At 46.1% G+C, this 26,488-nt stretch overlaps 2 protein-coding genes across 13 annotated transcripts in view; one reads left to right on the top strand and one right to left on the bottom strand.

Moving 5' to 3' along the window:
- PDE4DIP (phosphodiesterase 4D interacting protein) overlaps nucleotides 1-12,325 on the top strand; it is a 237,109-nt gene extending 224,784 nt beyond the window's left edge. For 5 of the 8 annotated variants that reach the window (XM_029618266.1, XM_029618265.1, XM_029618264.1 and 2 more), the window contains 6 exons: nucleotides 5,702-5,925; nucleotides 6,646-6,777; nucleotides 7,023-7,161; nucleotides 7,868-7,914; nucleotides 10,050-10,110; nucleotides 11,368-12,325. In XM_029618266.1, the coding sequence (XP_029474126.1) occupies nucleotides 5,702-5,925; nucleotides 6,646-6,777; nucleotides 7,023-7,161; nucleotides 7,868-7,914; nucleotides 10,050-10,110; nucleotides 11,368-11,498 (734 nt within the window). In that variant the 3' untranslated portion in view covers nucleotides 11,499-12,325. The remainder of the gene's footprint in view (nucleotides 1-5,701; nucleotides 5,926-6,645; nucleotides 6,778-7,022; nucleotides 7,162-7,867; nucleotides 7,915-10,049; nucleotides 10,111-11,367) is intronic. The other 3 variants (XM_029618261.1, XM_029618262.1, XM_029618263.1) reach the window with 3 other exon arrangements.
- A 3,705-nt stretch (nucleotides 12,326-16,030) lies between these two features.
- The window catches only part of PRKAB2 (protein kinase AMP-activated non-catalytic subunit beta 2), a 47,963-nt gene continuing 37,505 nt past the window's right edge, over nucleotides 16,031-26,488 (bottom strand). For all 5 annotated transcript variants that reach the window (XM_029618799.1, XM_029618797.1, XM_029618798.1 and 2 more), the window contains exons 6-8: nucleotides 25,465-25,598; nucleotides 18,766-18,834; nucleotides 16,031-17,330 (exon numbers count right to left, since the gene is read on the bottom strand). In XM_029618799.1, coding sequence (XP_029474659.1) covers nucleotides 17,253-17,330; nucleotides 18,766-18,834; nucleotides 25,465-25,598 — 281 coding nt within the window. In that variant the 3' untranslated portion in view covers nucleotides 16,031-17,252. The remainder of the gene's footprint in view (nucleotides 17,331-18,765; nucleotides 18,835-25,464; nucleotides 25,599-26,488) is intronic.

Here is a 26,488-nt window from a genome sequence, read left to right as displayed (position 1 = left end):
AGAGGTAGAACAAGAGTAATGCAAGGAAGTATTTCTCCTCAGAAAGTGGTGGATGCTTGAAACAACTTCCTACTGGAGGCAGTACGGTGGGGAAAGTATCCAATTTCAGGCAGCGAGAGGATTTCTTAATGCAGGAATACAGTAGTAAGCTAGATCAAGTCCAGGTCTTTGATGTTGCAGTAACTAGGAGAAATGGCCAAACTAGGCTGGTCTTTATCTGTTATCAATTTCTATTTTTTTCTATATTTATTTTATTTATTTATTTATAACTTTTATATAAATCACATTTGATTTTTCACAACTATTTTATAAAGGAAAATTAAGCATTCAGCAGCCCTGCAATTAAGCCGAGTCTTGGCTGAGCAGGGCACAACATGGGCGGCAACAGGGAAGCCCTTGCTGGGATGGTGGAGGGGGCAAGGGAAGGGAGGCAGAGGGAAACAAGAAAGGAGAGGGGAGGATGGGAGCTGCAGGGGTAAGCAGCCACATGGGTAAGGGAGGGTCTGAAGAGGGGGAAAGGGGGCTGGGATTTGAGGGTGGTCTGGCAAAAATTCAAAAAGAGAGGAAGGGATCGAGAAATCCTTTTTTCTCCAGTTAGTTATTTGGGCCAGCAGCCCGAAGCTAGAAGGACAGAGCGGCACCAGAGGTCGTCCACAGCGGGCATCGTTGATTTCAGCATTCTAGGGCAGGGATGTTGGAGCTTGCATGCCAAAGCAGTGCACAGCCCGTAGCTCAGGAAGGCCTCAATCCAATAGCAATAGCCACCTTTGCAAGGTAAATAAAAATAGAGGGAAGACGAAATGGCAGAGGAAGGAGGAAAAGAAGCTGGGGGCTTTACTGAGCGGCAGGCTCACGATACAGGGGCGGCAACAGCATAGGAGAGAGGGGTAGTTTTGCTCTCCTGACTCAGTACAGCATGGTTTGCCGATATATGCTGCATGGTGGTCATCGGTGGATCGCACAGTGGCTTTTTTTTTTTAATATAATGATATCATTATTTTATTTTATTTTGTTTTTACTTCATCTATCTGTCTGCCTTTTTCCCCTTCCCCTCCTCATCCCCTCCCTCCCACACCCCTCCTACCCACCCTCCCTCCCTCCCCTTGTCCCGCCCCCCTGCCTACCCTCCCCCACCTCTCCTTCCCCTATCCTCCCTTATTTTATTGCTCCTTTGGTTCATTGTATTATTGTTATTAATGTTATATTGTTTTATTGTTTTATTGTATTTCCCACCTGAGTTCATTGTAAACCGGCATGATGTGCTTCACGAATGTCGGTAAATAAAAGTTAACAAATAAATAAATAAATAAATTATTGAATTTCTTATTTAATTACAATAAAATAAAGAAAATACAACTGATGTAAACATAAATAACTACAAGTAGTAATCTTACTATCAGAAATAGACAAAAATACAACAAACGTATACCCTATAATCTTGGGGAGTTAGAAGAAAATAACCTCCCAATAACAAACGTTATCGACAGTGGCAAAAGGGGACACCCTCAGTGAACTCCATGTTGCAAAACAAAAGAACCTGACAGGACTCCATTAATAAGGATACGGGCACTAGGGTTACTGTACAAAACCTTCAGCCACTCCATTAGCTTACCTGAGAACCCATAGTGGACAGTTCCCAAAACTTATATTCCCATGATAAAGAATCAAATGCTTTTTCTGCATCCAGGCTGAGAATAACATTCAGCTTTGAAATTGTAACTCAACCCAGCAATTGGCATCTGCACACTTTTTACCCCCTGTCGCCCTTTCACAAAACCTATTTAGTTGTACGTTTTCATTGGCAATCTTCATAGCTATGTGCATCAGTGAGCTGGAGGCGCGGGTTTCAAAAAACCATGAATGCCCTGGTCTCCAGAGTGAGGACATGCAGTGGTGGGGCAACAAGTTGGTGCTGACCATATGCAGGTCCAAAATAGACCAGGGAGCAAAAGGAAAAAAGGTCGAGTTGTGCAGGCTGGCAACAGATGAGACTTGCCCTGTATACAACCTGCAGCACTACTTAGCTGTTAGACCACATGTACCCAGCCCCGTGTTGATACGTAAAATGAGCACCAGCCATCCATATTCCAGTTCTCTAAGGCTCTGCAGAGAGCTTTAGCGGTTGCAGGCTTTGCAAGTCCAGGTTTTAGTTTGCACTCCTTCAGAATAGGAGCAGCAACTCTCGGCCTTCCGAGAGAGACCATTATGTCAGTAGGCAGGTGGCATTCAAACAGATACCAGCTTTACTTCAGTTCTGAAGCACATTTTCATTCTTAGTACATATGCACATTGGGCCAGATTTTATAACATGCACATGGGTGTAGATTTGTCAGCGCGAACAAATCTACGCCCGATTTTATAACATGCGCGCGCTGCCACGTGCATGTTATAAAATCCAGGGTCGGCGTGCGCAGGGGGGTGCACAATTGTGCAACCTGCGCGCGCCGAGCCGAGCAGCCTGCCTCCATTGCCTCCAAGGCCGCTCCGAAATCGGAGCGGCCTCAGAGGGAACTTTCCTTCCGCCCCCTGCACCTTCGCCTCCCTTCCCCTATCTAACCCACCCCCCCAGCTTAAATTAACCCCCCCCCCCGACCTTTATTGAAGAAGTTACGCCTGCCTCCGGGTTCTCCATCCCCCGGCTCTCCATCCCCCGGCCCAGTGGCTGTTCCAGAGGCCTCGGTTCCACCCCCAGAATGCCCCCAGGCTGGCGCCCTGCCCACGGCCCCCACCCCCGGAATGCCCATTTTTTCAAGCCCCGGGACTTGCACGTGTCCCGGGGCTTGCATGCCCCGCCGAGCCTATGCAAGATAGGCTCGGCACACGCAGGAGGAGGCAGGGGTAGGTTTTCAGGGGTTGCGCGTGTATCTTACGCGGGCAACTCTTTGAAAATCTACCCCATTGTGCTTTGCTTTATTCCAGGTCGGGTCATACAAATGTGCTACATCTGGATCATAGGACACTCTTATATCCAAAGGGCTCACAAGAGGGCTAAGTCTAGGCCCCTAGGGAGTCACCTGGGTATGGCCTCACATCAAATGTCACTGTCTTGGCACAGCTGTCGGGGGGATGAGGTGGGACCAACTGATGTCCTTGGTGCTCAACTTAAATAGATCCATGCCCTTGCCATGGGCGATAATTCTCCATTTGGGGAGTAATGATCTGGCAGTAAGTCACAGTGTGGAGCTCATTCAGAGAATGCAGAGAGAATGCATCGCAATTGTGGATCTATTCCTTGATATACACATTGTTTGGTCCTGCATCACCCTCAGGTGGTTATGGCGGAGAGAGCAGTCCCATGTGGTGATAGAGAGAACCAGGAAAAAGATCAACAAATGGATGTTGATGCCCATCATCCAGGGCCTTTCCGTGCTGCACAAATTGATAGAAGAAAGCTGCCCGGGGTTGTAAAGATTAGTCAAAGTGCATTTATCTGACAGTTTGGATATATGTAATAGCGACTTGCAAGTCAGTTTGGATGCCCTTTTAGCTAGATATGGCCACAGTAACTGGTGAGTGGGGAGCCTACCTGGCAAATGAAGAGTTGTTACCCGGGAGTCTATGGCAAGGAGTGACCAGCTGGAAAAGGAATGTTCCCATAGAAAATGAAGGCAATCACTCACAGTAGGGCATGGCGAACACCCGCAGCTACTTGTCAGCCCGCTAGCAGCAGAGCCCATGAGACTAGCTCAACATGCACGCATCGCTTTGATGGCAAACGGGGCAGGTTAGTAGCCGCGCTACAACTCGAGCTCTGGATCTTTTACAGACCACAGATGCACGACATCAAGATAAATAACCGACCCAGCACACTGGCTTTTATGGCTGAGGCGGGGATGCTTACAAGGGCAGACAGCAGTCTGAGGCAGAGCAGTGTAAAAGAGCACTGGTCAGTCACTCGTACCCTTGGCTTTTGTGGTTCAGGTATTCACATGTTTTGCTGCAAAATGTGAGTTTAATTAGTGTCAATTGTTAGTTAGGCACATGTTTGATGTAATTTGTAATTTAACATATGCTAGGCTGCGGCCATATCATTAGAGCATAAGAACATAAGAACATGCCATACTGGGTCAGACCAAGGGTCCATCAAGCCCAGCATCCTGTTTTCAACAGTGGCCAATCCAGGCCATAAAAACCTGGCAAGTACCCAAAACTTAAGTCTATTCCATGTTACCATTGCTAGTAATAGCAGTGGCTATTTTCTAAGTCAACTCAATTAATAGCAGGTAATGGACTTCTCCTCCAAGAACTTATCCAATCCTTTTTTAAACACAGCTATACTAATTGCACTTACCACATCCTCTAGCAACAAATTCCAGAGTTTAATTGTGCGTTGAGTAAAAAAGAACTTTCTCCGATTAGTTTTAAATGTGCCCCATGCTAACTTCATGGAGTGCCCCCTAGTCTTTCTATTATCCGAAAGAGTAAATAACCGATTCACATCTACCCGTTCTAGACCTCTCATGATTTTAAACACCTCTATCATATCCCCCCTCAGCCGTCTCTTCTCCAAGCTGAAAAGTCCTAACCTCTTTAGTCTTTCCTCATAGGGGAGCTGTTCCATTCCCCTTATCATTTTGGTAGCCCTTCTCTGTACCTTCTCCATTGCAATTATATCTTTTTTGAGATTCGGCGACCAGAATTGTACACAGTATTCAAGGTGCGGTCTCACCATGGAGTGATACAGAGGCATTATGACATTTTCTGTTTTATTCACCATTCCCTTTCTAATAATGCCCAACATTCTGTTTGCTTTTTTGACTGCCGCAGCACACTGTACCGACGATTTCAATGTGTTATCCACTATGACACCTAGATCTCTTTCTTGGGTTGTAGCACCTAATATGGAACCCAACATTGGGCCTCATTTTCTAAAGTATCGCAGGCCAGCAACACTTTAGGAAATGAGGGGCGGGGGGCCGAAACGGGGGGGGGGGGGGCGGGCCTCCGCTAGCCGGCAGCGATCGCACCGTCGCGGTGCGATCGCTGCCGGTTTCGCACCCAATAGCGCCACCATAGGAGGTGTAGCTATTGGGAGCGAACGTGGATGCGAAAAGGGCCTTACCTTTTCGTCATCTGCGGCGGCTTCGCGGAGTCGGCCCTGGTGACACCCCGACTCCGCCTCTTCCGGGACCGACTCCGCCCCCATTTTGGTATCGCACGCGAAAAGGGACATTTCGAGTGCGAAACGTCCCTTACCGCATGCGATACATTTAGAAAATAAGGACCACTGTGTAACTATAGCATGGGTTATTTTTCCCTATATGCATCACCTTGCACTTATCCACATTAAATTTCATCTGCCATTTTGATGCCCAATTTTCCAGTCTCACAAGGTCTTCCTACAATTTATCACAATCTGCTTGTGATTTAACTACTCTGAACAATTTTGTATCATCTGCAAATTTGATTACCTCACTCGTCGTATTTCTTTCCAGATCATTTATAAATATATAACGTTTTTTCAGATTCATGACTGTGTGTGTGTTCTGTTTATTAGAAAAAGCGTCGCCCTGATTTGGGGAAGTTGGTATGTCAAAAAGGGCCCCTCTGTCTGCACATGTTGTGATACGTGGAAACGTAGAGTCCCTTACACCCCTCCTCTCTTATGTGACCCACTATCCCTCTGTTCTCCTGCCCCTGCTCTCATATCATCACTGGCCCTCAGCGTTTTCACTGTGACCTTTTTTTTTTTTGTTTTCAGAGACCTGTTGGGATGATTCTGGTATACAGAGCTCCTCCATGCTGGAAGACGATACTCCTGATGAGTCTTTTGCCAGCAAGAATGGGCATCATGTCATTGGTCACATTGATGACTACAGTGCTCTGAAACAGCAGATCCTGGAGGGTAATGCCCTCATCTCCAAGATGGAGTCCCTCATGCAATCTTCTCTTAACATCCCTTTTCTGGAAATTCATGGTACAAAGGTACGCTGCGCCTTCAATGGCCTGCTGGCCTGTACTCCAGTGATTTCAGTATGGATGTAGTAGCCACATTTTCTCACCATGAATCAAAGTAGCAGAATCCGCCAAACGATTAATCTGCTCTGGACTTGTGCAGAACTTTAATCCTTTGGCTTTTTTTTATACCAGGCAGTTTGTTTTTGCTCCTTTGAGCTTCCAGCTCAGTCGTAACCAGGGCAGGGATCTGGTGCCAGGAGCCTTCATTCACAAATACCCGGGAATTTACCCTTTTATGCCGCCTTCATGCCCAACATACCTAGCGTGGTCCTTGCAAGGATGGTTAATGCACCAGAGCTCCTGCCAGAACCCTGCAATCACAGGCCCTGATTCTGGCCACTAAGTGTCACCCTTAAGCAACGGCCATGACTGCCCTAAGGACTGAGAACACCGCCTGTGCAGCAGTCGGCTGCAGCTGACCTGTTCCCTGTCCAAAGGGTGGCAAACCCGACTCTGGGATTGAACTGGCACAGCACTGCCACTGAGCCAGCAGGCCAGTCCCCTCTGCTTTTTTTTAATGTTATCATATGCCCACCCTGGTATTTGCCCAATATCTATTTCCCCACCTTCCTGCAGTGACTGAGATGCGACATGTTTTTAAGCTGTGGTGACTATCCCATGGCTGCTTTAACTCACCTTAACCTGCGCTTAACTCTTTTTCCCTAAAGACAATCTCTGCCGTTTCAGGCCTTAGATTATGGAAGCATTCGGCAGCTCTTCTGCATCAGCAGCACCCTACACCAGATACTCCAGGAATCCACCTCCCTTCTTGCCGTCTTCTGGAGAACCTCCCTTCCCAGCACACAGGAAAAGCAAAAGGTAAGAGGTGCAGAGAGGGAAGTGCTAACGATTGTCTGTGCCAGCCAGTTCTGTCAGCAGCTGGTTAGCCTCCTTATGCATTCTCCACCTGCCACAGGACTCCTCCTCTTTCAGAAGGATCTCAGCTACTGTGACTGTATTAGAGGGGTCAAAGTTATTTCCGAGTGGGCAGTAAAGCAGTCATTCGCACTCACACAAACTAATCTGTGAAACACTGCCTTAATAGTGCAAACGTACTGTCCTAGGCACAGTCGATGAAAGAAGAAATCCTGAAGCTGAGAAGTAAATTGACAGAGCAGGAGAATGTGCTGCAAAGTGCAGTGGAGCGCCTAAATACCACAAACCTTCTGAAGGAGAATATGGAGCACTTCATCGTCGGCCAGCGTATGTACATTCAAGATATTTTCCTTTCCAGCAGTATTACACTTAAGACCAGAAGGCAGAAGCATTTTTTTTTCAATGAACACAAAATTGGAAAATACCTTAAGTATATCTTACCCTTAGACTTCACGTTCTATTAAAGGTCCAGTGTAACATTTTCTATAAATGCAAGAAAGCATAATGGCCAATGGCTCTTTTGCTCAGTATCTGAACCACATGTATCCTCCCCTTGTCTCCTTCTGCGGGTCTTTCTGTCTAGGTTTGCCACTGCCTAGGACCTTGCCCACCTCTCTCTAGATACTTTTATCCAGGGAAATTGCCTGGACAGCCCACAGCTGAAGACTGACCTCACTTATTTTCTTTATTAGTTTTGTTTGTAATTGTTGCTCTGGAGGGTTAATCCTTCTGCTTTGCTGCTTTGGCAATGCTTGTCACATCCTTTTGTCCCCAATGAAGTTAAGTGGCAGGGCAACCCCTCCCCCCATATTCACTAGCATGTAATCGGAGCTAAAAGGCCAAAAAGGGACTGTCCTCAGCTCATAACTCAGACCCCTTATTTGACATTGCATTGCATCTTTATTCAAAGACCTGAGAAACGAGAAATGCAGACGTTTCTCAACCTGTGTCCCAACACTTTTTTTGTCTGAATATCAGACTTTGCCTGTTCTACCTTTTCTTTCACCGTGACATGTTTCTTTTATTTTTGTAGTGACCCGAACCCATGATGTTCTGAGGAAAGCAAGAACAAATCTTGAGGTAAGTGCATCAGCCGGTTTCATCTGTCAGAAGCCCGCAGGAAGAGCCCCTTAAAGACTGCTCAGCTCTGTTAGCAGAAAAACATCTTAAACTAGTGAGCTTAGGAACAACACCCAAAGAGCAATAGATACAAGTGTGGGAATATGCAATAGCTTTGGTCAGAGTGACTGTACTTCCGTCCTGAAAATCCACTGTCCACCAGCAATAACTGGAAGGCGTTATTAAAGAACAGTGGAAGATTAGGGTCCTATCACTCCAGCTTATTAGTTTCCTTTCTTCATTCTACCCCAGTACCTCCCCCTCTCCCCCCACCCACCAGCTAGGGATCTGCTCACAATGGTGCATATTATTTATTTGGACTTTGCTTAGGTCTTAGACATATAACTATATAAATGGTGATTCTGCATGGTGATAAAATACATATTTATTCTATGTTTTAGATCAATTGACAAAACATTTAGTGATTGATGGATCCTCTCTAGGTGGTACAGAGTCACTTATGGTGCACCTCATGAGCTGATGTTATGTCATCCCTATTTCACCTAAGCATTATGGACTGTACACACTTTTCTGGATACAGTCCTCCTTTAAAAGCGACTGAATATTCTGGGAAATGGTCACATCCATGGCAGATAGGATGTCATGGAGATATGTGCAATAATGGACAATTATGCCCATAAACCACTAGAAATAGCATCCAGAACACAAAGTGGATGAATCGCTGCTTTCCGTTGCTGCCCAGAAAGAGGATTAGGAAATGGTGGCCAACAAGTTGAGCATCCTAAGTCAGGTGGCAGCCACTAAAGCGAAGTGAATGTTCCAGGACTAAGAAAGTTCTTGCTGTTGTAATGAGCCCATGTTATCCCACAGCAAGAGCATCAGCTACGCCACTAGGCCACACACTTCATGAGATATCTCAAAGAAATAGAAAAGAAATGGAATGGTAACCCAATAAAAGAATGCTTATAGGGCAAGGCCTCAGATCTGAAACAGGAACGTGATTGCATAGTAATCTAGTACAAAATATTGAAAGACCAACCTTTTTTAGCTGCCACTACATTCTGAAGAGGAATGCAAACACTAGCAGGCAAGACAGAAATCTTCCCAGTAATGTCCATATAGACATTACCTACTAGAATGTAAGAGGTGGGATACCCAACAAGAAGGGGTTAAACAAACAAGGTCTGTTTCCTCAGAAAACAGAAGCTGGAGAGAGGACAGGATTACATTGTCTAAATCTGTTAAAGGCATCATGAGAAATTGTTTGCCTTAAGAGCAGCCAACCAAATGAAGGGACTCGCTATCAGGCCGATGCAATATGCAAATGGGCTGCCGCGGGGAAAAAGGAGGCGCTAGGGGAAATTGTGCACCCCTAGCGCCTCCTCGGCAGCGAGCACCCAGGAGAGGCGGCTGTCAGCGGGTTAGGAAAAGGGACGCTCAATTTACAAGCACAGCCACAGGTTAGGAAAATGGACACTTGTTAATTGAGCGTCCCTTTTCCTAACCTGACTGTTGGCACCCTTTTTTTTTTTAAACATTCTCCTCCTTTTCCTGTTCTTGTGACTTAATATCACCATGATATTAAGTGGAGGAAGCACAGAAAAGCAGTATTTTCTACTTTTCTGTCAATGTTTTGGGCTCCTAAAAATCAGTGTTGGGATCTACCAGGGAGGAAGCTGGAGGTTGACCATAATGCAGTGTTGATCTCCTTTCAAGGTAACCTACTGTCTTCCTGCATAGCAACCATAAAGTATGACCAACCCTAGCTTGAGTTCAAGCTGTGCGCTGGTTCAGATGATTAGAGATTCTATATTGAATCTTTCAGCTGTAGGTCACTAATCACATACTTCCAGAAACTTCAGTTACAGTAAGTGGATCATACAATCACCAGAGGCAAAAGCAGACGAAATCTACTTGCCATGTGGTGGTTTTGCCAGTCTCTGAACGCTACATTTGCTGTACAGCCCATAATTTGAAAGATCCCTCTAGCAATACCTTTTTCTGTCTTGAGATCTTGGAAACCTTGATTTTGTTCAGTATTTCTACCTTCTGACACGTATCTTCCGCCGTTAGAATTTTGTCTCCTTTTCTAATTTCTTCTTGTATTTCTTTTATTTACTTTTTTCTTCCCTGAGCCTCTTCAGAAGAATAATTACAAGATTTCTTCTGGAAAGCCTCATCTCTTCACTAGCAAAGGTAAAGGCACCTCTTGTCTGTGCTGTGTGCCACGAGCATTCCCTCCTGCTTTCTCATCTCTGCTGCCTTCCACTGTGCTCTGTCACAGACACCTCTGCACCTCACAGAATTGCACGTTCCAAAACCAGAAATGGCTTTTAACCCCCACAGGCACGTTACATTAGCTACGACATCTCATCCCATCCAGAAGAGGCATACATGAGGCACTGTAGCTGAGTCCCTGAACAAACTCGGGCCATGGCAGGGTCGGATCCTTTGAAGGTCTCAGTAGAGATGCTACATCAGTGATAGGCCATAACCGGGTGTGTGGGGAGCACAAATATTACCATGTCATAGCTGCGCGAGGATGAGGTCAAGTTCTTAGACAGGCCCAAGACGTGTGCTAAGAATTGTCTTAATGTATACCCAAGGGTGACTTATTGTGATCAGCAATCAGTTTGGGAAGGGGGCAGGGAGTGAGCTATGGTGAAACTCTTCCAAGCAGTAGGAAAGAGGGCTTCTGCATGACTGTGGAGTAAGTGGAAAGTTAATGCATGGTCATGGCTTCTTTTGCCCAATCACCGCATTTCATTTGTAAGTGTAGTTTTAGACCTGTAAAAACCACAGCATCATTTGCTTTAGCTCTTTAACCCCAGGAATGCCAATAACCATTTCCACAAAGACTTCCTTGCTCTGCATGCTTTCTAGTACATCTCATATAGTCTACAAATGCTAGATCCCAGTTACCATGGCAGAATTTCCAAACCCCATATCCCATACACTGCTGTCAGTTCTAGACACTTACTGCTAGATTGGTCATACTACATGAAAACAGTGAAACATTTATAATGCTAAGTCAATGAACTGGGCTTTGTTTTTTGTAACTTTTCTCTCATTTAGTGTCCATTGTAGAGCTTTTGAAAATAGCGCCATTTTTTTACATGAATAAATCTGGTGAAATTGGCTTCCCCAAATCAATGTTGGATCTAGCCGTTTCTTGCCTTTTTTTTCTTTTAGAAGTATGACAGTCAAGGTTAGACCAGTCAAACCACTCTACACAGCCACTGCACGGCTGTGCTGTCACAACACGCAGTTTGCATTTATTGACATGCGCGGATATGGCAGGGAGCCTTTACAAAACCCCTTCTGTGGACGGATTAAGAATATCCACTCTCTAGGATCCCTTACTTCTGCTTCCTGCACTGCAGTGGAGCACAAACCTCTCTGCCTTATATCCCACGGTAGAATGACAGACCTATTCTTTTCCCTCCTCTGTAGGTGAAATCCAAGAAGGCTCTCCCAAGTACCAGAGTCATATGACCCCTCTCTTCCAGGAGCCACTGAGGAAAAGAAACAATCTGAAGGCCCAGAAGAGGAGAGAGGAGTGGAGCAGCCCCTGCTTTATTTAAGTCTTGCCTTACCGAGATCCCTCCAAGTCCTGCCTCCACAGCCCTCTTGTTTGCATAGGCCTTGGATGGACAGTTATTTGAAATGAATTACTAATGCTATGTTTATCTGTGTGGTATAAGAGAAGTTTAACTTTTAGACTGTAAGACACAGTGAACTGCTGGAGTGGGTGCCACAGACTCCGAGAGCTTAGTGCCAAGTTCTGTGGGCACTGATCAGTCGTATGGAACTTCTGCATTATGTTGGGACTTTGTTGCCCTAGTCCAGGGACAGCAGGAGCCTGAAGAGGTTACAATGCCCCTATCTGGACTTATGTTCTTGCTTAGGAAATGGATGCTAAATGGAACTAATCCTTTGGACTGATGTGCAATATGCTGCAGCCTCCCTGTGGCAGTTCAGATTATGCTGTACCCAGTGCAATATCAGAAAAGTACTACTGACGTAAGATGGTGGGTGAAGTCATGTGGGCCTGGCCTTTGCGACAGTCTGTTATGCTACTTTTCTCCAAATATTGGAAACAAACGAGACATTGGTTATGGTCTCCAATGAAGGCCACCTTGTGTCATCTACCAAGAGTGAGACGACATCCCTGACACCTTGGCACTTCAGATACTATGACTGAGTTATGGCAATGCTAAATATACAGCTACCACTAACTTCCTGACTCTCTGAATGAAAGAATGAGCCTCGGAGCAGAAGATCGCATCGTGGAATATATTATATTGTAATGAACAAAGCGTCTATTATACCAGCCCATCTGTCCTAATACGGTGCTTTCACAGAGTTCTAGAGAATCAGTATTAAAGACCTAGGGTCTTCTGTTCACTAACATTAACTGGGGAAGAAGGTTTTCTTGCCAGTTGGACCTTTGGTGCCAGTCCATTTTTTATTACTGCATGGAATTCCTCGGTCCCACCTGGCCAGAAATACACCTGGGTAGGAAGCTCAGGCTCCATCTGAGAGCAGAACATGCTGCTCTGCAGCACAACAGGCTCTTAGCTCAAAGCCTGACTTCAGGCTGATTAATAAGCAAAACCTAATAATTCAGCTGACTTTTCAACATACCAGTTAGCAAATTTCAATCTTTAGAATAAGGCAGAGTAATGTGATGAACGGCTGGATGAAGACAGGGCAGTGTGCCACTAGCATCCTATTCAAAAGGAAAGCATGGTGCTGACACTATCAGCACTAACCCAAAATTATTATTTATTTGATATCTCACCATTAACTGAAACATCTAGGAGGTGAACAAACTCAAAAAACATACATAATCATGTACAATCACAGAATAAAAAGCACAATAACACAAACAAATCACTGCTGGTGTATCCTGCCTTTGACAGGATGCCAGTGAAACCTATGTTTGCATACTTTTTTCCTTTTAAATAACACTAGTAAATACGGCCACTGGTACTCTGGCTAAAGGAGCCATTCTATTTCCCTCCCATCCTATACAGGGCACATCACATTTCTGCATCTCTAATAACAAACAAGTGACAGGTAATGAGCAATATGTAAAAGTCAGCTGTTGGTGACACTGTCGCGGCACGCCATCCCCTTAGATACAGTCTTCCTGGAAGAGGTGGCATGCTCTGCATTCATCGCATGGCTATACCTTTGCTGAAGTGTTGTCTTTATCGTCATGCTTTGAGTCAAGACCCGGCTAATGAAAATGCCCAGTGCACCGTTTTCTTATGGGTAAGGAAATAATGAAAGTACATCTCAACCAGCAGCTGAGAGACCCTTTACAGGAGCGAGAAGTGACATCTCAGACAGAGCTGTAATTTTACAGTAGCACTTCATGAAAGCTTGAGGAAGGGTAGAACACTATGGGGCAGATTTTAAAATGTACGCGCGTGGCGCGCACAAATATACACCCGATTTTATAACATGCGTGCGCAGTCGCGCACATGTTATAAAATCAGGGGTCGGCGCGTGCAAGGGGGTGCACACTAGTGCACCTCGCGCCCACCAAGCCCTCGGGGAGACCAGCTGGCTTTCCCCGTTCCCTCCGAGGCCGCTCTGAAATCGGAGCGGCCTCGGATGGAACTTTCCTTCCCCCCCCCCCCCCCCCACCTTCCCCTACCTGTCCCGCCCCCCAGCCCGGAAAAAAAAAAACCCCCATACCTTTATCTGACAAGTTACGCCTGCCAGAGGCAGGCGTAACTTGTGCACACCGGCCAACTGCCAGCGTGCGATCTCCCGGCCCAGCAGAGGCCTCTGGCCACACCCCCGGACCACCCTCCACGCCCCCGGACTGCCCATTTTGTCAAGACCCGGGACTTACACACGTCCCAGGGCTTTATGTGCGCCGCCGGGCCTTTTGAAAATAGGCCCGGCGCCCGTAACCCCCCTACGTGCGTAACCCTTTGAAAATCTGCCCCTATGGGTGCCTGGTAGCACAGCCTGGAAAGGTTGGCCTTTTTTTTTTTCCCCCCCCTAGTTAACAGAACATGAGAGAACTCCTTTCTAGTCCCCACTCCAGATGTCTCCAGGAGAAATTCTGCCGCATCAGAATGATGGTAACAGAACATGAGTATTTGTACATAACCTGCTTCTTTTTTTCTTTTAATGGAACACGTATGAATTTACTTACTGCGATGGATGAAGTAACGGGGCAGTGCCGTTACTCCTGTTTTAGGTGTATATTATTTTGCTTTTAAGAGCTATATTTAATATCCCAAGCATAGGGGATCTTCCTTTAATTTATGCAGGTGAATTCTCTTCATTGCTGTATGTCTGCATGAACACTTTTCTGCAAAGCTCTTGTGCCTTTTCCCTTCTCTCCCGCAGAGATAATATGGGGGAAAACGAAACTTACAACACATCCCAAACACTGCTGTACTTTGTGTTTGCTCTTTCTGAGTGTACTTTTGTTGTAAAATATAAAATATTCGTTCGACACTCTTTAAGTAAGCCATCCAATGTATCCAAACAAAACAGCGAGCCTTTCGTTCTGCACCCCCCGTGCCTGTGCAAACCTATGACAATGAAATTCCTCCTGCTGATGTCGTTCCTGCTAGTAAACCCCACAGAAGCCCACCACCCCAAGACACTTTGCCTTCTTGGCAGTGGCGACTGCCTGCGAGCCGTTTTGTCTGCGTGTGGATCTTGGATGATGTGTTTTCTGTATTTATATATTGTAAGGGGAGTGCTGCTGAGGGGAAGTGTAGTGTATTGTAATGTGTGATGTGCTGAAGAAGAGGCCAGCACGCCAGAGGGCAGCTTTGAAAAGGGAAGAAACCATAAAGCTGTGTGTGACAAATAAAAGGGATCTGTCCTCTTTCCTGCTGCTTTGACCTAAAAAATAAATTTTACAAGAATTGTATCTGTTGTATAAACTTGGTTCTTTGGAACTAGTTGGCAGTCTGCATGCCACCAAGGGCGGCATCACGGTGGGTGTTATGCGTGCGTTGCTAGATCAGCACCGTTCTAACACTACTCACCAAAATCCTGCTCGGGTTAAACAGAGACAGTGCCTTGCTTGCCTAAGCTATGAAGTCAGGCCTTAAGAACATGCCATACTGGGTCAGACCAAGGGTCCATCAAGACCTTTGCTGTAAAGACGTCAGAAAGGGCTGCAGTACCACCTTTCACCAATAAATGTGATTTGGGCTCCTCTCTTGGTGGTGTCATCCAGTTGGCTGTCTTTAGGTAGCCGTGGCATGGAGTGGCCATCACGAAGAGCCCAGTTCCTGTCCAGCTCCCCTGACTTAGCTGAAATTGTAAATGGCAGCTCCAGGGTACACCTTGGATGCTCCCCAGCAGATTACCACGGCAGGTGTTTTCTCACAGGTACAAGATGGTCAGTGAGGTTAAATACTTTAATACAAATACCATGTCTGCGCTTGAAGCAGACAGCCAGTTGGTACTACTCAACTGAACAGCAGGAATAGCCCTGGTCTACCACCTGTGATCGACTTGACTCCACTGCAGTCGAGTAAGATGATGAAGAACCTCTCAGTGGGGGTTCTGGTGATGTATTTACCCTGTGGGATCGCTGAGGCAATGGAAAGTACCTCAAATCTCCTTAGTCAAAGAGGTATATGTGAATTGGTTATTTACTCTTTCAGATAATAAAAGGATTAGGGGGCATTCTGTGAAGTTGGTAAGTAGCACATTTAAAACAAATTGGAGAATATTCTTTTTCACTCAACACACAATTAAGCTCTGGAATTTGTTGCCAGAGGCTGTGGTTAGGGCAGTTAGTATAGACAGGTTTAAAAAAGCTTTGGATAAGACCCTGGAGAAGTCCATAAACTATTAATCAAGTTGACTTAGGGAATAGCCACTGTTATTACTGGTACCGTATTAGTAGCATTGGATCTATTTTATGTTTGGGTACTTGTGATTTGGATTGGCCACTGTTGGAAACAGGATGCTGGGCTTGATGGACCCTCGGTCTGACCCAGTATGGCAAGCCTTATGTACTTATGAATATAAGGCTCCTGCTATACTGCACTTACACACACCAGCAAAACCACCATACTCAGGCTGTTTCCTCAAAACAAAGAATGAAGTCATTTTTGGATGGTGAAATTTTGCACACTTAAATCACACACTTTAATTGAAAAAAAAAAAAAACAAAATACATCAGTTAATTCTTTTTCTAATATATTATAGAACATTGCTTCTTGTCCCCCCTTCTGTTTCAAAGTGCTTATGCCCAGAAAAACAGATGTAGTAACAGTGCAGAGATGGGGCTGAGCAAACAGGTTCTCCTGATTTCCCTGCTGGTGCCACTCTGCCGCAGCACAGTCAGCCGGAGAGTTTTGGCCACAGTGCACAAAGTGAAAAGTTCATGCCTTTGAAAAAGTGAAGAAACAGATGTGCAAGGAAGGAGAGGTAGAACAGAAACTCCTGATCCAAAAACTGGGAACTCCACTGATCATCCTCGGACAGGTCAAGCGGTAGACGTACTGTTGTCACTCGTCTCCTGCCACCACGGAGGCTCATCACAGTATGAAATAAATGCAATGCCACTAAGCGGCAGAAGAGAGAAATCAAGCATGGGAGGAAGAAGCCAGTCATTCAGCTTTTAAAGTAGTATCCATCCTTCTAAGGAACTGTTTGAGGGCAGCAAGACATAGGTGAAGGTACGGAAGAGGGGCAGACTGTGCAAGATACGTGCCCTTCTCTGTCCGCACATAAGAGTAGGGCGGGCACACAGATGGGAAAGGGATTTGTGGGTGGGTGTGTGTGTGTGTGTGTACACACACAGTTGTAGAGCAAGCTGAATTCATGACAATGAGCCTGAGTAGGATATGTCTGCATGTGGAAGAGAGGTGCAGATGTACCTCTGTCTGAGCACTGCAGATCGCACGCGTGAATGGCAGGAAGAAAAGACGTGTGCCGGGGACAAGACTGCATTTTCTATTTCTTTATTAGGATGGAAGAATAGATGAATTTGCCCAAATCTTTCACATCACAACATAGGAACAAGTTATGAAAAATAGTTGTTGAGATGGCAGTTTTGAAGTGCAATGTCTAGCAAACATGATATGTCTCAACTCACTTTATATGCTGGTGCTTCATGGCTCAGGGACATGCATGCTAGAACCATTCACAGAGAAGGAACCCTACAGGCCAGCATTTCCAACTCGTCCTACAGAAAGAGCCCTATGTAGCGTCCCATGAAACCCGCATCACGCCAGCCACTAATTCTGCTATAAACTCACAGCTCAGTCTCTGCCAACACTGATGAGGTTCCTATTTTCTTAGCATGCCAAATGGGATAGCAAACGAGAGAATCCCCTTTAAATTGGCTTGTACAGAAGAGTAGTGACGTATTTTTTCTTGTATCTATGTGTAGCACTGAGAACCATCACGCCATCCTGGAAAAGAAAAAAAGAGTAATCATAGCAGGTAAGATCTCCATTAAGCAGACAAAAGGCAGGGCTATACCAGCGCACTTGAACCAGGCCCGCCAGCGATACACCCCCCACACCTGCAACATACCAGGGATGCAACGACCAGCACTTTACATTCAAAGACCCGTGGAAGACGTCCACTCAGCCTGCACCTGCCTGCTGTGCAGTCACGGTTCCTACCTGCTCTGTGGTCTGCTCCCTCCTTTATTACTCAAGTCCCCTTGCGCCTGTCCCACGTGTGCCTGACTCCAGCTGCTATTTTGCTTCCTATAGCCTCCTCTGAAAGTCTGTTCCAAGTGTCCACTATTCATAGCAGTGGAAAAGTATTTCTCATATTCCTTCTCGGCCTTCCTTCCTTCATAGGATGACTCCTTGTCTTTGAGCTTTTCGGTCTATGGAAATTACTGCCTTCTGGTCCTTTACAGCAGCCTGCTAGATGTTTGAATAGTGGTGCCATATCCCCCCTTTTCCCTTCGTAATGCTAGAGAATACATTTTTAGCTCCTTCAGACTCTGAGCATGGCTTAGAGTGCAGTCCATGCACCTTCAGCTTCTCGGAGGGCCATATTGAAAAGGTTTGTCCGGCTATGTTTGAGACTGGGCCAGACAAGCCACAGGATTCAAAAATCTCCTTGTGCTGACCGCCTCTTACCCGGATAAAGTTACCTGGAGGGACTGTTCTAGGTTATCTGGATAAACTTACCCAGTAATCTTTGGATTTAAGTAGTGCGACTTTGCTGCTGAATATCCAGTGTACATTAACTGGGTAATTTTATCCGTTAAACTAACCTGGACACCCCGTGGCTGAATGTGGACCAGTCAGTGTCCTCCTCTAGCATGGACACAGTCTTACTGGAGACTGTACAGCGGTAATGTTATTACCCTCTCTCTATTAGTGCTATCAGTGATGCAGCAGTGAGACGCTGGTATTTTCCCGCCCTCCAGATACGAGCTACCTTCGGCTCTGTGGCCCCTGCACCCAGCCCCTCTCCACCCAATTCTACAATGCCCCTTACATCAACACTCCTCAGTAGGGCTGTCGGCTTTCAATCATGATTTCCCAACACCTTGGCGATCTGGTGTAATATCCTCACCAACGTGGTCTCCATCTACGCCGCTTGCTGTCAGAGCAGTGCTGGGCACCAAGCTGGGACGAGGAAGTGGAAGTGTGCGTTCTCCTCCTGCTTGGCTGGGGAAGCTTTCGGGGGAGTTTTGGGGACTTCTGGCAGCTGAGAGGGGTAGGGCATGATGAAAGGAATTTCTTTTCCAAAACTGGATGGCTGAAGGGAGGGGCTGTTGGCCTATTCGGGCAGGCACACAGAGAATGCTGGCACGTTTTTATGTTCCCACTGTGCCATACAATTCACAGACTTACAGGAAGAGTAAAGCGCGTGGCTTACCTTAATCGAGAGCGCGTAGAGGTGATTCAGCATCACATGGTTGGGTTCGGGGAGAAGCGCAGGGTCACACTGTGACATTAAGAAATTGCGAGTGAGTTATTAAACCCCAACCAAAGCCGGAACGCAGGATGACAACTCTGAAAGTTATTTGTTCCCCCCTCACGTTTTATACGGTGTGCGCGAGCGCTGCACTCAAGCCACTCCCTCAAACCACTATTAATTAGCACAAGGTCTGCAGTCAACATCCAGGACTTTTTCATAGATTTTTCTTATAGTAAAAGTCTCCATCAGTTAAAGCTCAGTAGCTGAATTATATTTTTTTAACAAAAAATGACATTAAAAAGTAGCATAGACCAGCATAGCAGCAGTCCAGGACACCCCCTTGATGTGTCCAAGGAAGAGGATTCCCTTTCCAGCCTCAGCCAGCAAAGAGACCCAAGGCTTGTTTGGCAATCGTCTTACGCAGAAGGACTGGAGGACAGCACGAAAGAAGAAAACATAAAAAAAAGAGCCACCCAGAAACAATGACCACACAGTAACAGAAAGAAGATTCCATGGTAAGGGTCAAAAGAGGAGAAAAGTACAAAACAGGGTTAAAGGTGGGAAGTCATAATGCAGGCTGACTCTGTGCAGTTAGATCTCATCATGTAACTGTGTCACAGGGAGTGCTGACTGGTGTGTGTGAGGTAAAGAGATTGCATTGTGGGGGTGAGTCAGAGAGAGTGCTGACAGGTGGGTGTAGGTTTAGATTTCATCTTGGGGGTGAGGCACAGGGAGTGCTGACTGGTGTGTGTGAGGTAAAGAGATTGCATTGTGGGGGTGAGTCACAGGGAGTGCTGACTTGTGCGTGAGGAATTAGGAAATCTCATTGTGGGGGTGCTGACTGGTGTGAGAGGAGTAGGAGATCTCATTGTGGAGGTGACTCCCAGGGAGCGATGACTGGTGTGTGTGAGGGTTAAGAGATTGCATTGTGGGGGTGAGTCAGAGAGAGTGCTGACAGGTGGGTGTAGGTTTAGATTTCATCTTGGGGGAGAGGCACAGGGAGTGCTGACTGTTGTGGCTGAGTTTAGGCAGGTTCATTGTTCAGTATATCACAGGGAGTGCTAGATAGCAGAGTGCAGAGCTGGGATTCTAGATTCTTCTTCATGCTGTGAAAAGAATTTCCTTTTTCTGATGGAGTCTTTCTTCCAATGTCACTTTCTTCAAATTATCAGTTTACTAATGATGAAGATTTATACAAAGGACACTTATATGAAACAATTAAGTCCACAGCGCAGGCTTTCAGCCATTTCAGGGTGGCAACTTACAGGTTCCACATCTCACAAGAAGGCATGTGAAATGGCTTTTAATGCACCAATGCATCTCGCGGTAGACTCAAGAGCATAAAATTACAAACATTTATTTTTTTTTAATCTCAGATGTGAGACATTCTAAAGCCAGAATTTGCCAAATCTTGAGACTTGCATTTGTGAGGAACCAACGTCAGCCTATAAACCTGCAAGCTGTTACCACGAATGCTTTGCTCATTTCTTTCCTCGCACTAGAACACAGAACTGACAATCTTCTGCCTTTAGACATTGCCCCACCAGCCAATTCAGGCCAACAAAAGCAATAGACAAAGAAAGAAATGCAGCCCCTGCGTAACAGAATCGGGGGCCCCAGGACATCCTGGAAGAGCCCTGGGTGAATCAGCACTGGCTATGAGGGTGCCAACAGCCCCTGCAGACTAGGCCAGGAGACCCTCTGTGTTCAGCAACCTTTAGGACTGGAACTCTATAGCGAGAGGAACAGTTCCGGGGGACAAGACGAAGTGTGACCTGTTCACCTCCAGAACCAGCCTGGAAAATTCCAGCAAATCACCACTCTTCAAAACCCAGAATTCCAAAAAGAATCTACTAGACCAAAATACAAGGAGAACATTGGAAATCAAAGAATTAAGACCCTACAGCAGACTGCCAATGATTCCACCAACTATCAACAACCAGGAAGACACCTGGCAAAAGGTAAAATATTTCAGGATGAAAACTGTGCTCCCCTTTGCAAGTCCAAAAGCACGCCACGCCAAGAAGGGTCAGGGAGGGGGTAACCAGACAGGAAAAGGGAATGAAATCCTGGCGTGCTTCTGTACCCGTGGATCCAGCCAGCCCCAAATTTTCTAAACTCCTCGCTGGTTTTGTAGTCTCCCTGAGGGGGTCTGAAAACCAATCCCATAGTGGCCAGAGAAAATATTGTTTTTTGTATTCCTAGCGAATTTGACTAAATGAAAGCTCTTTAAATATAGCATAGATCAAAGTCCTTCTGCACATCTGGAAAGCAAGTTCCCAGTGTTTGTATCCTTAGAGTTATTGTACTTAATCTAAACATCCTCTTACACCGGTGACTCTAGAACATTCTCTCAACTTTCTCATCAATAAACCTCCCACATTCAGGGCCAGATTTTAGTAGCTACGCGCGGGCGTAGATTTGTGCACGCAACCCCGTGCGCACAAATCTATGCCCGATTTTGTAACATGCGGGCGCAGCTGCGCGCATGTTATAAAATCCGGAGTCGGCGCGTGCAAGGGGGTGCACACTTGTGCACCTTGTGCGCGCTGAGCCCTAGGGGAGCCCCGATGGCTTTCCCTGTTCCCTCCGAGGCCGCTCCGAAATCGAAGCGGCCTCGGAGAGAACTTTCCTTCCGCCACCCCCCCCCTTCCTTCCCTTCCCCTACCTAACCCGCCTCCCAGCCCTACCTAAATCACCCCCCCTACATTTATTTTATAAGTTGCGCCTGCCTCTGGGCAGGTGTAGGTTGCGCACGCCGGCTGAGTGCCAGCGTGCGATCCCCTGGCACAGCCGCTGTGCCGGAGGCCTCGGTCCCGCCCCCGGACCACCATGCCCCACTCACTCCCTGCCCCTTTTTTCAAGCCCCGGGACATAAGTGCGTCCCGGGGCTTGCGCATGTCGCCGGGCCTATGCAAAATAGACTCGGCGCACGCAGGAGCGGATTTTCGCGGTTATGCGCAAAATATATGCGTGTAACCCTTTTAAAATCCGCCCCTCAGTGCATTGTACAGCCTCTGGCTTCACCCATTCTGCACAGAATACACCCAGAGCAGCACACAGCCTCTTATCATGACTTTTATTTACAGTTTTGCTTAGAAACACCATATTTTTATAAAAGCTGGAAGGAGTATTTTCAGTCCCTTTGTACTAAATTTTAGAAAATTCACTTTATGAGTTTTTAAGATAGCTGAGGGCAAAAAATATGAAAATATTCATTTTAAAAAACATGTTCAGCTGGTTTTGCTTTTTTTCCCCCATCTCAAAACAGCTTTGAAGTACAGAATCAAATTCCTACCCCATTAGAAAGTAGCCCAGAAGTGTGATTTGGTTATTTGTTTCTAAGTGAAATTTTGGTTTAAAGTCACATTCTGCACATTCGCAGCGAGAACTATGCACTCTGTTTTGCAGGCCCTTTTCATTGGTGTAAAAGGCGTATTGCATACAGAAGCAGCATTTTAACCTAACATGTGGATAAGGAGAAATCAATGTAGCTAGTCCAGTATCATCTTCTGAGCATGCATTAAAATTTTACTGACGCTAGTCTGAACAGATGGGTAATGTCTTGACATCACAAAGGCAAAGAACTTGCAGTAGCAATCTGCGCTATTCATTTCATACATTCTATTCTCAGATTTCCATCTGCCTGAATCAGGTTTAGGTTGCAGAGCTTCTCATTTTTCTCTAATGCTATTTTTAAAATGTGAAATCAATTCTACCTCCATGACTCATGCTTGCTGCCATTTAGGGATGACTAATTTAAAGTGGGAAATCTGTGCTACTAAGGGGCGCAGAATTCCCGCAGAATTCCTCTCCTGTGCAGTTGCACAGAATCTGCGCAGAATTTGGCAGGCCCTGGCCTGGCACGAGTGGGACAGCCTCCGCTCGCAGCGAAGAAGGAGCAGGCCCAGGCATGCTGTGAGTGGAGGCTGTCTCACTCATGGTGAAAATGGAGCAGGCCTCAGTGAGAGTGAGTGTGTGTAAGACTGCGAGCCTGGGGGTTAAGAGACAGCATGTGTGAGGGTGCATGTGTGTGGATGCCAAAGAGAGGAGCCTATGTGAGAAGATTCTGAAAGACTGTGTATATGTGTGAGAGACTGGGAACGGGTATGTGTGAAAAAGGGGCTGTGTGTATGTGAGGGTGCTTGTTTGTAAGAGAGGGAGCCTGTGTGAGGGTGTGTATGTGTGAGAGAGAGAGAAAGGGAGCCTTTGTGTACAGAGGTAAGCGAGAGAGAGAGCCAGTGTGCAGGGGTGTATGAGAGAGAGACACAGGCAGCCTGTGTGAGGGTGTTTGCGTGAGAGAGAAAGGGAGCCTGTGTGGGTATGTGTGCAAGAGAGAGAGGAAGCCTGTATGAGGGTGTGTGTGCATGCGAGAGAGAGGGGGGGAGTCTATATGAGGGTATGTGTGCATGAGAGAGAGAGAGTAGTATGCTTGTATGACGGGATGTGTGTGTGCGAGAGAGAGAGAGAGAGAGAGAGAGAGGGAGCCTATATAAGAGGGTGTGTATGTGCACTAGAGAGAGGGAGCCTGTGTGTGTGTGAGAGAGAAAGAGAGAGGGAGGGAGCCTGTGTGAGGGGCAGTATTGAGAGAGAGGTCAAACTCTGGGAGTGGAGATAGAGTGGAAGGGATTGAGCCTAGACGGGGAGGGGAGAGAGAGTGGCAGGTGGAGGAGTTGGGGTGTAAGAGGACAAAGTGAAAGGAGACTGGCCAAGGGAGTAGGGAGAGAGGGTGGAAGAGACCCTCTTACAGTGAACTTCTAGGGAAATTCTGCTCAAAATATTTAAAGCGCTGCATTTTAAGTAATAACTTTTTTCTGTATTACATTTTTAATTAAATTACTTAAAGACTGTCGTGTATAATGTGTTATTCTGACACAATATAAAGTATGCAGAACTTTAAGTTTTTGTGGGCAGAATTTTACATTTTTTTGCGCAGAATTCCCCCAGGAGTAAATTCAAAGAAAAGCCTAGCCTTCAAGTCTGTGCTGCCTCTTTACTGGGACAATGTTAATAAGCTCTCGTTACCCCTGGGAAGCCAAGAGCAGCTTCCCTAACGAGGAGTTAGTTGCTCAGCATTGCAGGTACTTACATGACAGCTCCCAAACTTTAAATGGACAAGTAACTTTGGAACTTTTAAACTTAACTTCTGGTTCATACGACTGTGTGGACTACAGTCAAAAGCAGGCTCTGATACTCTGCAATCAAAGTTTTGTATCCTTTATTGAGGTTACAGAATGTCTCAATGACAGATTCAGAATCTGAAGTGAGGCCTAAGGGAGGTCAAGATCCTTGCCTAAGGGTGAATAAACAGTCAATAGTAAAGCGAGACCCAACAAAATCAAGGGCCAGGTCCACAATCACACACACGGGCCGATATAGTAAACCACGCCCCGCTCTCCCGGCGCGTGATTCAGTAACTTAATTTATTTAAATTAGGGCCCGCGGTAAAAAGAGGCGCAAGGGACACTAGCGCGTCCCTAGCGCCTCTTTTTTGATGGAAGCGGCAGCTGTTAGCAAGTTTGACAGCCGACGCTCAATTTTGCCGGTGTCAGTTCTCAAACCCGCTGACAGCCACGGGTTCGGAAACCGGACGCTGGCAAAATTGAGCGTCCGGTTTTCAACCCACGAGGCCCATTTAACTTTTTTTTTTTTTTTTTAACTTTTTTTAACTTTTGGGGCCTCCGACTTAATATCGCTTTTCTGTGCACTTCCCTGTCGCCGGCAGAAATTAACGCCTACCTTTGGGTAGGCGCTAATTTCTGAAAGTAAAATTTATTTATTTATTATTTATTTAATTTCTTTTACTATACCGATGCTCAAGACTAGGTCTTATCGTACCGGTTTACAATGTAACTGAGGGGAAACCAATTAACATCAAGGTAGAAAGTAAAGTTACATTAAACAGGGAGCGTAAAACCTGGGCAATGGAAGACAGTACAGAATTTAAACTAAGAAACAATTAGAGAGAGATAAATATATAATCAACAAAAACTATAAGATACGTAAACATAGATTTATCCTAGGCAGTTATTAGCATGGTATGTCCAGTGGGAGAAGGAAAGGGTGAGGTTGGGTGGGGGGGAAGGGGAGAGGGAAAAGAGGGGGGTAGGGATTAGGGAGGGGTGGGAGAATGAGAGTCAGTGATGGTTGAGGAGATCCTTCAGCGGTAAAATGTGCGGCTTGGCTGCACATTTTACTTTCTGAATTGCGTGGGAATGACTAATAGGGCCATCAACATGCATTTGCATGTTGCAGGTGCTATTAGTCTCGGGGGTGTTGGACGCGCGTTTTTGACGCGCTATTACCCCTTACTGAATAAGGGGTAAAGCTAGCACGTCAAAAACGTGCGTCGAAATGCCGGTTAACAGTGCGCTCCACCGGAGCGATACAGTACAGTGCGCTCCACCGGAGCGCACTGTACTGTATCGGCCTGACAGTTAGCAGAAGAGCTAGATCAGAACTGAAGCGCACGGAAACATGTAGGTTTTGCTCAAGGATACCCAGAGAGTGGACGAGCACTTGCCGACTTCCTTTGATCATAGTTTGCTGCTCTAACCTCGAGTTTGCTGCACTAACCTCGAGCCCAAGCACCCTAGCCCCCTCTGAAGACTTAACCTTGGGAGCAGTGGGTGTGGCAGGCGGAGGCATTTCACTTACCGATATGTTGGTGTCCTTGTTAAGGATGACTTGCAAGAGGTGAGGGGGGAGAATCGGAGGCGACTTGAAGTGTTCCTCTAATCTAAAAGCAGACATTTCCTGCCCATAAAAACCTGGTGGGGAGCTGGATAAGTCTGAGAGAAAAAAAAAGAAAGAAAAAGAAATCATTGCCTCAAAAAAAGAAACAAAGAGCACAAGACACAACCCCGCTATGGTTGAGACGTTTAATGCCCAATTATGAAACCATTCATAGCTTTCACTAAACATTTAAACATGCAAAGGATAACGTCCAAAGAGACTGCTTGCTATCTGCAAGAATAACAGTTTTGTTAAAAATCCTTCCAGCATCTTTTTCCTCCCCTCTCAACCATCCCAAATGTGATTTAACATGCAGTGAACCCACGTGACAATGCACGATAAGCTTGGTAACGTCTAAAAATAGGCCTCGACCCTTGCACATACACAAACACATCCCCAAGGGAAAAAAAAAAAACGCTTCGGAAATGTTTGCAAGGATATACAGTCTTGCCCATCCCTGTCATGACAGAAATGTCATGAAAATCCCTCCTGAACACGAGAACACAGCTAATTATAGCGGAGAAAGGACGCACCAGGTTAGCCAGCCAAAAGGACATTAACAGCCCTGAAGTCTTTTTCTCTTGGATTTTAGCTTCCCTTTTCTCAACAGAACAAGGCCAAAAGTAACAGCACACAAGTTGTGCATCGGAGCCAAATGTTCCACATTATGTAGCAAGCCGGCCTCATCCAATGACATAATGGGGAGTGATGCAGGGAAAACTGGAGGCAATGCTGAACCCGCCAAATTGGATTTTCAGCCGGCTAAAAGTATGTGCTCACGTTCACAAGGAGACTTTTAGCTGCAGCAACAAGAAGCATTCCTGGGAGAGTAACCAGATCGGGGGACAAAACTACACGAGGGCATTTTGTTTTTAAAAATGCATGCACGTCGCAGACGGGTGTACTTTCCGCTCCCACTGGAGGATCCTGTTTTCTAAGCATTTTT

Source organism: Rhinatrema bivittatum, chromosome 10 (genome assembly GCF_901001135.1).
Source record: "Rhinatrema bivittatum chromosome 10, aRhiBiv1.1, whole genome shotgun sequence".
Taxonomy (NCBI): domain Eukaryota; kingdom Metazoa; phylum Chordata; class Amphibia; order Gymnophiona; family Rhinatrematidae; genus Rhinatrema; species Rhinatrema bivittatum.
The sequence above is the reverse complement of the archived record's forward strand: the minus strand, read 5'-3'. Positions and strand labels throughout refer to the sequence as shown.